Below are 12393 nucleotides of genomic sequence, written 5' to 3'. Positions count from 1 at the left end.
TGGGCAACCAATTGTAGGGTGGGGCCTTGTCCCCAGGGTGACTGTTCCTCCTCTAGCAGATCTCTGGTCCTGCGGTTTGGACCCCCTGATCTTCCTCCCTAGAGATAACATCTATGCCTCATTGTATTTCAGCTCCAGGCCCAGATAAGCAGCAATGCCAGGGCTGACATCAGGACCAGCAGCATTGAATAATGAACCCTGTCCTGGTGCCGGCCAATCCATCAGTGGAGGCCACATCCCTGAATGGACACACCTGGAAAGCTACAGAATATTCCATTCAGGAATTCCCCTGGGACCTCCCTGAAATCTCCACCCTTAAAACCTTTAGAAAGGAGGACCCAGTGCGCTCTCCCTCCCTGGAGCACACCTGTACCTTTCCCTCCCCCTCCTTCTCCTCCTCCCCCAGGCAGGTTACCATTAGCTTGTGCTCCCAAGCTCCAAGGGCGCTTCTGTTACCTCCTTAACTCCTTTCCTAAGCCCATTTCCTCTAAGACTTACTTCTCCTTCCTCTGTAATTTACCCAGTAAATGTTCTCTTACTCTTTGGGTCTTACTTACCCAACCAGAACTAAGTACCAAGGTTGCTGAACCCAGGTTGGGTCTGACCCCACCTGTCAGACACTTGATGCCATTGCTGCTGCCAGCACAGTTACACTGTTTAATCCAGCAATAATGAGATTTATCAGAAAACTGGGTTCCATCAATTTAAGAATCATTCAAACCTGCAGAGAATTTTTATGAGATCATTGCCAGGAGGCAAAATCTAATGAACTGGGATAATGTCCGTAGAATGGCAGTTTGGTGCCTTATTTTATACATTGCAATCAAAAGAGAATACCCAAGTGGGTCACATGAAATCCATTGCGGATAGATTAGGGAGCTGAGAGGAAGCAAAGCAGGTAAATCCCTGGGATAGAATTAAAAGTAAAATGATAGGCATACATATATATTTTACATAGCTGGGTACAGGGTAATTAATAGCTAGTAGTTAACATGATAACAATAACAATGAGAGGAGCTATGGTCTCAGCGCTGCTGCATTGGTTGTGCACTGAGGGGTCTGAAATAGGGGGATTCACCCTGACATTGCCAAGGTATGCGATCTTATATGCAAAAGACAATGGACAGGCATAGGTAAGGGAGATGCTAGCCTGGAACATGACTATCTCCCATAAACTGCTTCTAGTTAAAATAGTTTAATTTCAGACCATCCTTTGTGGTTATTCTAGCTCTCTGAATTTTCAAGGCCATCACACACAGGCCTTCCCTGAACTTGTCAGGTTAGCATGTGGCCTCTTTTCATCCCCACATCTCAATAATAATCCCCCTGATTGGAGAGTCTATGATACTAGCATAACACTCATTCTAACTGAAAAGGAAAATGGGGTGGGGGCAGGGGTCCTTGCAACCTAGTTCAGTATCTGGTTAAAACTATAGTCTCACTTCCCCACTCTGACTTGGCAGAGCTGCAGGGCATGCCCCCAAGGCCCTGCCAAGACTGACTTGGGCGGAGCTGCGAGGGGCTTTCAGGGGCTGCCACAGGAGGAGATATATAGGTCAGAGCCTCCCCATTGGTTCATTTCAGGCCTTGGATCCAGAATTCCCTTGGACTAGCAGATCTGCAAAATAAAGGTTAAACTTTCCTCCCCTCAGAGTGCTGGCTGATCATTCTCCCATGCATTCTGCCACAACAATTAATTCACTTATTTTTAAATAATATATATATTTTATTTCACAGAGGAAGGGAGACAGAGAGAGCAATAGATACATCAATGATGAGAATCATTTACTGGCTGCCTCCTGCACGTTGCACACTGGGGATAAAGCCTGCAACCTGGGCATATGTCCCAACTGGGAGTCGAACCGTGACTTCCTGGTTCATAGGTGGATGCTCAACCACAGACCACGCTGCCTGGGTCACTGTTATTTTTAACAACATTTTAGTGACTAGGCCAAATGTTGGAGAAAACACTGAAGCAATTTTACCAACGTAAATAGTATTACATATCTATGGGGCACGGCTGCAGTGTTTTGGACAGGTTCAAGCCTCGGACTAATGAGAGGGCACAGTCCTCTCGTGTCCACGTCAAGTCCGAGCTGGAGGGCAGAGTACTCCCAGCACAATTATAGCCAACAGCTATGGTTGTAAGCTTGAACCTATGGTCCGAACACGTGGCCCCATGTGCCTTGTGCTAGAGTTCAGGTGCATGTAGTTGAGTAGGGTTGGAACTCACGAGAATGCTGTAAACAACTTGATCACGCCCCTACTTTGCCTCGTGGCATCTGCTATAAAATAAAGACACGGCTTGTGGGTGCTGCCACTGTCTCCCCAGCAGGGAGCAGCATCCCACCGAGACCCAGCTTTCATTCTCTTGTCTGTCTTTTCTCAATCCTTTCATCACCCCCACTCAGGATCACCCTTGGCTGTGCTGGCACGGCCCACATATCTACAACGATAGTCTTCATATTTTTTTTTTCATTTTTTTTTTAATTAAATCTTTATTGTTCAGATTATTACATTTGTTCCTCTTTTTTTTTCCCCCCATAACTCCCCTCCTCCCAGTCCCCGCCCCACCCTCCGCCCTCACTCCCCACCCACTGTCCTCATCCATAGGTGCACGATTTTTGTCCAGTCTCTTCCCGCATCTCCCACACCCCTTTCCCCCCCAGGAATAGTCAGTCCATTCCCTTTCTATGTCCCTGATTCTATTATAATCAACAGTTCATTCTGTTCATCAGATTATTTATTCACTTGATTCTTAGATTCACTTGTTGATAGATGCATATTTGTTGTTCATAATTTGTATCTTTACCTTTTTCTTCCTCTTCCTCTTCTTAAAGGATACCTTTCAGCATTTCATATAATCCTGGTTTGGTGGTGATGAACTCCTTTAGCTTTTCCTTATCTGTGAAGCTCTTTATCTGACCTTCAATTCTGAATGATAGCTTTGCTGGATAAAGTAATCTTGGTTGTAGGTTCTTGCTATTCATCACTTTGAATATTTCTTGCCACTCCCTTCTGGCCTGCAAAGTTTCTGTTGAGAAATCAGCTGACAGTCGTATGGGTATTCCCTTGTAGGTAACTGAGTTTCTTTCTCTTGCTGTTTTTAAGATTCTCTCTTTATCTTTTGCTCTTGGCATTTTAATTATGATGTGTCTTGGTGTGGTCCTCTTTGGATTCCTTTTGTTTGGGGTTCTCCGCGCTTCTTGGACCTGTAAGTCCATTTCTTTCACCAGGTGGGGGAAGTTTTCTGTCATTATTTCTTCAAATAGGTTTTCAATATCTTGCTCTCTCTCATCTTCTGGCACCCCTATAATTCTGATGTTGGTACTCTTGAAGCTGTCCCAGAGGCTCCTTACACTATCCTCGCATTTTTGGATTCTTTTTTCATTTTGCTTTTCCGGTTGGGTGTTTTTTGCTTCCTCGCATTTCAAATCATTGACTTGATTCTTGCGCTCCTCTGGTCTGCTGTCGGGAGTCTGTATAATATTCGTTATTTCAGTCCGTGTATGCTTAATTTCTAGTTGGTTCCCCAATATAAGATCGAGGGTCTTATTAGTTTTCTTGTAGATCTCATTAAGTTTATCGGCGGCTTCTAAACAGTTCTTGAGAGACCTTAAAAGTGTGGTTCTGAACTCTATATCTTCCATTGACAATTTTGTCCTGTTTCTTTGTCTCCGCATTTTGTTATGCTTCCTTGGTGCACCCCCTAGTGGTCTTTGTTCGCAGTCTTATAGTTAAATCTTGATTGTTGTAGCTAATTCCAGGGAGGGTTTGACCTCCAGGCCAAGTGGCTATGAGAATCAGCTGTGTCAGCAGTGAGAGAACTTCTGTCCTCTAGGGAGGTGCTAATCTGGCGTTTGCCTGAGGCTATCCGGCAAATGCCTGTGTGCAGGGCTTGGGCGGGGCGGGTCGCACAGGATCAACAGGGTGGGCCGGAGAGAGCAGTTATGGCGGCTCTCAGTCCTGTCCCCAGGGGCTCTGCCTCTCTGAGTCCCAGCACCCGCTGCAAAGCTCAGAGAGAAAGCTGCACTCGCTCTGACCGAAGCCAGACAGTCCCGCTTCTCCCGTTTGAGTCTGGGTCCCTAAAGACTCGCCCGGATCTGGAGCTCAGAGTCTCCGACTCCCTCCCGATTGAAAACGCCAACCGCGCCCTCCGCTGCCAGCCTGCTCCGTGCACTCCGCACCTCAGAATTTGACTTCAGCACTGCGCCTCCTCTGAGTGTCCGTATGTGTTTCTCTTTCCTCCTAGTTGTAGGACTTCCACTCAGCCAGCGTTCCTGTGGTTCTGGGTGATGTCCCTTCCGTTTTTTGGTTTCACTTTTGAAGTAGTTGTTCAGAGCAGCAAACTCCCGCGTTAACCTATGCCGCCATCTTGGTTCTCCCTAGTCTTCATATTTAAATCTAAGAGTCACTGCCGGTCAACAGCGTTCAGCAAATGATTAGCACATGATCCCACTACATCATGGACCTCATATAGTGATAAGATCACAGTAATATTTCTATTAATTTATTAATCCAAATTAGTCTTTAATGTCTCAACTTTGCATTTTTCAAGGTCACTCATTTTACTTTGTGCCAGCAGGGTAACTCAGTTAAATCTAGGCATAACTATGTTTCCCCTAAAAACGTTGCAATATACTTAAGAAACGATTTTTTGCAATTACACTATCACTCCGTACACTGTAAAATAGGGCACTGAATTCTAGTAATCTGCTTTGGATCCATCTAAGAAAGGAGACTCAAAAAATCCTTGCATTCCTACCATGCCTGCCTAAATTCAAAACATCCCATTGTTCTCCAAAGTCGGTTCCCTGGGGATGATAGCCACAGGTCTGCCCATGGGACGTTGGTGGCTGGCCTGCCTGTTGTAGCTGCTCCAGGTCCCACAACCCTTCAGAGCCAAGGCAGGGGACCCACAAGAAGGGTAGATTCGTCCCATGTGTCCAGGCAGGATAGAGTGGAGCTCAGTGACCAGGATGTGCATGGAACCAGGACTGAGAGGCCAGGTGCAGGTCAGGTGAAGCGCTCAGTTCCCAGAGCAGATACGCACTGCACATAGGTTGGCCACCTCCCTGGGCCCGGGCATCCCAGCAGCCACCACACAGCAGCTGACCCCAGTGGAGACCTGGGAAAATAAGGTGGAAGCTGGCTGGATGGGTACTACATCCCACCCTGGTGTCTCCTCCTACAACCCCAGGGCCCAGGTCAGCCCCTCTCATGAGGCTTATTTCCATCATGTCTTCTTTTATGTCTTCCAAGATGTGTGATACAAATGAAGGTTTCCCAAATTGCTTACATCATAAGGTTTTTCCCCAGTATGTGTTCTTCCATGCTTTCTAAGAGACTTGGAGAAAGTGAAAGCTTTACAACAATCCTTTCATTCATAGAGTTTTTCTCCACTGTGTGTGCTTAAATGTCTGGGTGTGTGCAGAAGGCAACCAATTAATGTGTTTCTGTCACATCAATATTGCTCTGTCTTTTTCTCTAATTTCCACTCTCTCAAAGGAAAAATATCCTCAGGTGAGGATAAAAAAAAGAAATAGAATTAGGATGGTCAAAGGCTTTTCTACAATCTTTACATGATAGGGCTTATTTTCAGTGTGAGTTCCTTCATTCATTATGATTTCTCTACACTGTGGGTATTTTTGTGAATTTGAAGGGAACTGGAATGAAGAAAGTCATCCCCACAATGCTTACATTCATAGGGTTTTTCCTTATTATGAGTTCTTTCATGACATCGGAGGGAAGTTGAATAAGAGAAAGCTTTACCACAATGGTTACACTCATAGGGTTTTTCCCCAGTATGCATTCTTTCATGATTTCTAAGGAAAGAGGGATAAAGGAACGTTTTACCACATTCCTTGCATTCATGAGGCTTCTTTCCATAATGAGTTTTTTCATGTTCTCTAAGACATTTGGTAGAAAAAAAGGCTTTCTCACATTCCTTACATTCATAAGGTTTCTCCCCAGTGTGCATTCTTTCATGATTTCGAAGAGAAGCGGAATATCTGAAAGTTTTCCTACATTGCTTACATTCATAGGGTTTCTCCCCAGAATGCATTTTTTCATGATTTCTAAGAGATGTGGAAAAACTAAAATGTTTACCACATTGCTGACATACATAGGGCTTTTTTCCACTATGTATTCTTTCATGACTTCGACAGGACTTTGGATACCTGAAGGCTTTTCCACATTGCTTACATTCATATGGTTTTTCCCCAGTATGAGTTCTTTCATGATCTCGGAGGGAATCTGGATAAGAGAAACCTTTACCGCAATGCTCACATTCATAGGGTTTTACCCCAGTATGAATTCTTTCATGACGTTGGAGGTCACCTAGATCAAAGAAAGTTTTGCCACAATGCTCACATTTATAGAGTTTTTCCCCAGTATGAATTCTTTCATGACGTCGGAGGGAAGATCGGATATTGAAAACTTTACCACATTGATTACATTCATAGGGTTTTGTCCCAATATGAGTTCTTTCATGTTTTCTCAGGGCATAGGGATGACAGAATGTTTTACCACATTCTTTACATCCATGAGGCTTCTTTCCGTCATGCCTTCTTTTATGTCTTGCAAGAGAGCTGGGAAAACTGAAGGCTTTCCCACATTGGTTACATTCATAGGGTTTTCCCCCACTATGAGTTATTTTATGATATTGGAGGGAAGTTGAATAAGAGAAAACTTTACCACAAAGCTTACATTCATAGGGTTTTTCCTGGGTATGAATTATTTCATGAATTCTAAGGAAAGAGGGATAAGAAAATGTTTTACCACATTCCTTACATTCATGAGGCTTCTTTCTGTCATGACTTCTTTTATGTGTTTCAAGAGAGCTGAGCCAACTGAAGATTTTCCCACATTCCTTATATTCATCACGTTTCTCACCAGGATGTGTTCTTTCAGGATTTCTAAGAGAAGTGGAACTGAAAGCTTTGCCAGATTTCTTACATTGATAGGGCTTTTCTGCAGTGTGTGTTCTTTCATTTTCTCCAGAGTACTTGGAAGAACTGAAAGCTTTGCCAAATTGCTTACTCTGATATGGTTTCTCTCCACTATGAGTGTTTTTGTGAAGTTTAAAGTAACTGAGATGATTAAAGACTTTCCCACATTGCTTACACTCATACGGTTTCCCAGGAATATGCATTCTTTCATGATTTCTAAGGGAAGCTGAATAGTGAAAAGCTTTCCCACTGGGACTGCCTTCATGTCTTTGAATATGTTGGTGAGGCTTAAAAGCTTTCTCAGGTTCCATACATTTATAAGAGTTTTCTTCATATTCCTGACACAGGTATAGTTTGGGTCCAATGTGAGAGCTCAGGTGGTTATTCAAGGATAAATAACGCATGAAGATTTGCCTACACAACCTGTATTTAGGTTGTTTTATTTCAGTAAGAGTTGCCTTCTTCTCATTATGATTTGGAATCTGGCTGAAGTTTTCTCTGCATTGACAACCATCCTTCCTTGTACAGAGTCTCTCTACCATATGACTGCTGTAAAAATCAGAACCATATTATTAATAGTGTTAACGATTTAATATTTATTAATAGCATGACAATGACATTTTTACTGTTTTCAAGGAAAGTGCCAGGTTTCTGTACCTTCTGATTTTTGAAAGTGGATATCCTAAAACCTTTGAAATAAGCTGAATCGTAGATATTATAAAAACACTTATATTCATTAATGGTACTTCTATATATTGTTTCCAAGTGTGTTTATTGTTTATACACTAAATAGTAGGTCATATTTCAGAAAAAAACATTTTGATGAGATTATTCTAAGAGTCAATAAATTTGAAACTGGGCTGATACAATTGGATTACCTGTTTTTAAGAATGTTTTGCTGCTCAGTGGTTCAGCATGAACCCACCCACCAAGGAGTTGCCAGTTCAATGCCCCAAAAGAAACCATGGCCAAACTTCAGACTTATTAATCCCAGTACAGGGCATGCAGGGGGTAGTCAATCAATATTTCTATTTCTCCCTCTCATCTCCATATATTAAAATCAATAAAAATATATTTTCACACCATCGGCGTGGCTCAGTGGTTGAGCGCCGACCTCTGAACCAGGAGGTCACAGTTCGATTCCCAGTCAGGGCACATGTCCAGGTTCTTGGCTTGATTATAAGTGTGGGACGTACAGGAGGCAGCCTTCAATAATTCTCTCTCATCATAGATGTCTGTCTCTCTTTCTCCCTCTCCCTATCTCTCTGAAATAAATTTTAAAAATTAAATATATAAATAAATAAAATAAATATGTAAAAACATGTGTAAAAAAACACAAAGGTGCTCTTAATGCTTTCTCATGTCAATGAGACTCACCTAAGATTCATCTCATGATTTTCATACTGATCTTCACTGACATGGCCTTCACATTTTTCTTCTAAAATACATACTAGAAAAAGCATTATAAATTATTAAATAATATAAAAAATGGTTAGGTTTTAGATACACAATGAGCTGTGATCAATCCTAATTTAATTACCAATGTATTCCCTTTCGATATTTCAGTTCTTGAAACAGCATTGATGAGCAAGCAACATTAGTTTTCTAATTCACTAAATAAGTAACAAGTTGTTGTAGGCCAGAGTCGCTATGTGGTTGACGGTCAATCTATGAACTGGGAGGTCACAGGTCAATTCCCAGTAGTCCCAGTTTGCAGGCTAGATCCCCAGTGTGAGGTGCACAGGAGGTAGCAAGTCAGTGATTCTCTCTTATCATTGATTTTTCAATCTCCCACTCCTTCCTCTCTAAAATCAATAAAAATATTTTTTTAAAAAAAGAATTTGCTATAACTACCTACTGATGCCAGGTTCCAGAAGGTTTTCAGCATCACATCTGTGTAGAGTTTCTTCTGGGTCGGATCCAGGAAAGCCCACTCCTCCATGGTGAACTCCACATTAACATCCTCAAAGGCCACTGAGTCCTAAAACATCCCACATATGCATATAGGAGAATGGGTGAGACAGACAGCACTGGGGATCTATACATAATTCATAAGAAGTTCACATAGGCCCTAAAGTGTTTGGCTCAATGGATAGAGCGTCGGCCTGCAGAGTGAAGGGTCCCAGGTTCGATTCCGGTCAAGGGCATGTACCTTGGTTGCGGGCACATCCCCAGTAGGGGGTGTGCAGGAGGCAGCTAATCAATACTTTTCTCTCATCAAAGTTTCTGACTCTTTTTTTAAAAATATATATATATTATTGATATTTACAGAGAGGAAGGGAGAGGGATAGAGAGATAGAAACATCGATGAGAGAGAAACATCCATCAGCTACCTCTTGCACACCCCCCACTGGGGATATGCCCACAACCCAGGTACATGCCCTTGACCAGAACTGAACCTGGGACCCTTGAGTCTGCAGGCCGATGCTCTATCCATTGAGCCAAACTGGTTAGGGCTGTTTCTGACTCTATCCCTCTCCCTTCCTCTCTGTACAAAATCAATAAAATACATATTTTTTTAAAAAGAAGTTCACATAGGACATGTGGTCCCCAACATTCAGTCTACCACTTGATTGTAAAACCATTATTTATTTGCCACACTCCTTCCCTCATGAACACATGAAATTTATTGATATTATTTTATTGTGATCACTTCAAGTCTTCATTGTTCTCTAATGTCAGGGTAAAGAGCACCTTGAATAACTTCTATATTAATAAATTAAAATACTTCTATTTTAAGCCCATCAATTCCTTGTGAGAAGACTCATCTCCATTATAACCACCATTTGATGCAGCAGTCCATGAAGCATACTGTCATGTCTGCCTAAAGTTTTAATGACTATTGTAGGGAGCGCCTGAGCCAAGGGTCATCGGCTGAGTCAGCAAAGCCATGTCCTGGAGGCATACCTTGCCAAAGGCAGGGATGTCATCAGTCCTGACCTTTAGCTCAGGCGCCAGGGGGTGGGTGTATATCTATGTTCGGCCAGGCGCCAGGTGGGGATGCAATTATCAGGGTCCAGTCAGGCCTGAGGATTGTGAGAAGCCACAAGAATGAAGAATTGCAGCTTGATCTTTTACCATGACTTCACATAATTTCCTTTGTCTTAAACTGTAGTAACACTTTCTGGTATCCTGCTGTATATGATAAACGCACTGCACTAGCTCAGGTCTCTCACTGTCTCTCCACCCGAGAATGGTGTCCCACCTGGTCTCAGCTCTCCCTACTGTCTCTTTCTTTTTCTCAACACCCAGTCACCCCTACTCAGGACTCATCCACTCTCTAGCCGCGCTGGTCTCGGCTAAGAGAGAAGACTCATAACTATGAATACAATAAGGGCCTGGTAGCTTTCTCTTCTATTCTCATCACCAACAGGCATTGTGTGGAAATTCAACTTGGAAGAAAATGTACTTGGCCATATTGTCCTGAAGTACTCCAAATTCTTAGAAGTAGTCAGATACACCTGAATGAATGAAAATATTCTTATGAAGGAGTATGAATGATCATTTGTTTTTATAATATTTGTTAGTAACTCAGTTTGACCTTCTTTTGCCTCTCTCATTTCATGGAGATAGGACGTTAGAGTTAGAGCTCAGGCATGAGCAAGACAGGGCAACGTAGCCCTCTACAAAAGTCCTCTACTCTTGAGCCTGAGGGTTACTTCATACTGATTTTTAGGACACATAGACACGTATATTGAAGTCATAAGCTCACACTCAAAAGAAGTCTTTCCGGTAGAATTGTGACACTCTAACAGGGGCCTGGACCTTGAGGAACAATTTAAGACTTGGCATGTGCAGGGCCCTTTATTGAAATCTGCAATATTTTTATGTTGAAGTGGCACATGATTCCAATATACATAAGGGGTCTTGGGGGTACTGAAAATATCAGGCAGAGAACTGTAAAATTTGTCTAAACACTATGTTCCACACCTGAAACTAATACAAAATAAAATTAAATGTAAACTGTAATTATAATGTAAACTATAAGCAGCAGCATATATGGTGTTTATGGATAGGAAAAATGAAAATCATTAAAACGTCCATACTACACAAAGCAATCTATAGATTTAATGCAATTCCTATTGAGATACCAATGGTGTATCTCACATAACTAGTACAAATATTCAACAAATTTATATGGAACGACAAAACACCCTGAATAGCAACAGCAATCATGAGGAAGAACAAATGTGGATGAATCAGACTATCTAATATCCAACTGTACTACAAGGCTATAGTAATCAAAACAGTATAGTCCAGGCATAACAACAGTATATAAATCATTGGAACGGAACAGAGAGCACAGAAATAAACCCATGCCTTTATGGTCATGGAATATTTGACAAAGGAGGCAAGAATACACAATAAAGTAAAGATAGTATATTCAATAAATGATGCTAAGAAAATGCAAAAAAGGAGGAGGAGGAGGAGGAGGAGGAGGAGGAGGAGGAGGAGAAGAAGAAGAAGAAGAAGAAGAAGAAGAAGAAGAAGAAGAAGAAGAAGAAGAAGAAGAAGAAGAAGAAGAAGAAGAAGAAGAAGAAGAAGAAACTAGAACAGCATCTTACACCACACACAAGAATAAAAGACTTAAATGTAAGACTCAAAACCATAAAAATCCTAGCCGAAAAAACTGGCAATAAAATCGTGGACATTTCTCCTAGCAATACTTCTTCTGATATGCCTCCACGGGAAAGAGGAAAAAAAGAAAAAATAAACAAATGAGACTGCATCAAACTAAAAGGAAACCATCAACAAAATAAAAAGGCAGACAACTCAGTGGGAGAACGTATTCACCAATGACACCCCTGGTAAGGGGCTATTACCCAAAATTTATAAAGAATTTATACAACCCAACACCAAAAAAATAATTTTAAAAAGGTGGTGGGCTCAGTTCCCGATTAGGGTACATGCCCCAGTTTTGTGTTTGATTCACAATTGAGGTGTGAATAGGAGTCAACCAACATATGTTTTTTTCTCTCTCTCTCTCCCACCCTAGCTATCTCTCCAAAATCAGTAAAAAACATACCTGCCGGTGCGGATTTAAAAATATGAAATAAAAAACAACAAAGAAAATAGCTTATATATTTTTTTAAAAAAGGGCAAAGGACATGGATAGATACTTCCCCAAAGAGGACATACAGATGGCCAATACACATATGAAAAATGCAAATTAAAACCACACTGAAAAATCACCTCACACCGGTCAGAATGGCTATCATCAAATAAAGGCCCAAATGACAAGTGTCACCATGCAGTTTCCTCTAAACTTAAAAATACAACTGGCTCCTGACCCAGTGACTTCACTTCTGGGATTATACCGAAGAAATTCAAAGCACTAATTCAAAAGAAAATAGGCCCCCCTGCGTGCATTGCAGCATTATCTACAAGAGCCCGGATTTGGAAGAAGCTCAAGTGCCCATCAGTAGGCGAGTGGATAAAAAAG

At 41.8% G+C, this 12393-nt stretch overlaps 1 protein-coding gene across 2 annotated transcripts in view; it reads right to left on the bottom strand.

Annotated features, from left to right (window-relative positions):
- Positions 1 to 4290: 4290 nt before the first annotated feature.
- The window catches only part of LOC118659311 (zinc finger protein 709-like), a 34041-nt gene continuing 25938 nt past the window's right edge, over positions 4291 to 12393 (bottom strand). For both annotated transcript variants that reach the window (XM_036315591.1, XM_036315590.1), the window contains exons 2-3: positions 8328 to 8931; positions 4291 to 7499 (exon numbers count right to left, since the gene is read on the bottom strand). In XM_036315591.1, the coding sequence (XP_036171484.1) occupies positions 5621 to 7499; positions 8328 to 8413 (1965 nt within the window). In that variant the 5' untranslated portion in view covers positions 8414 to 8931 and the 3' untranslated portion in view covers positions 4291 to 5620. The remainder of the gene's footprint in view (positions 7500 to 8327; positions 8932 to 12393) is intronic.

The sequence above is a fragment of the Myotis myotis genome, unplaced genomic scaffold (assembly GCF_014108235.1).
Source record: "Myotis myotis isolate mMyoMyo1 unplaced genomic scaffold, mMyoMyo1.p scaffold_m19_p_6, whole genome shotgun sequence".
In the NCBI taxonomy this organism is placed as follows: domain Eukaryota; kingdom Metazoa; phylum Chordata; class Mammalia; order Chiroptera; family Vespertilionidae; genus Myotis; species Myotis myotis.
The sequence above is the reverse complement of the archived record's forward strand: the minus strand, read 5'-3'. Positions and strand labels throughout refer to the sequence as shown.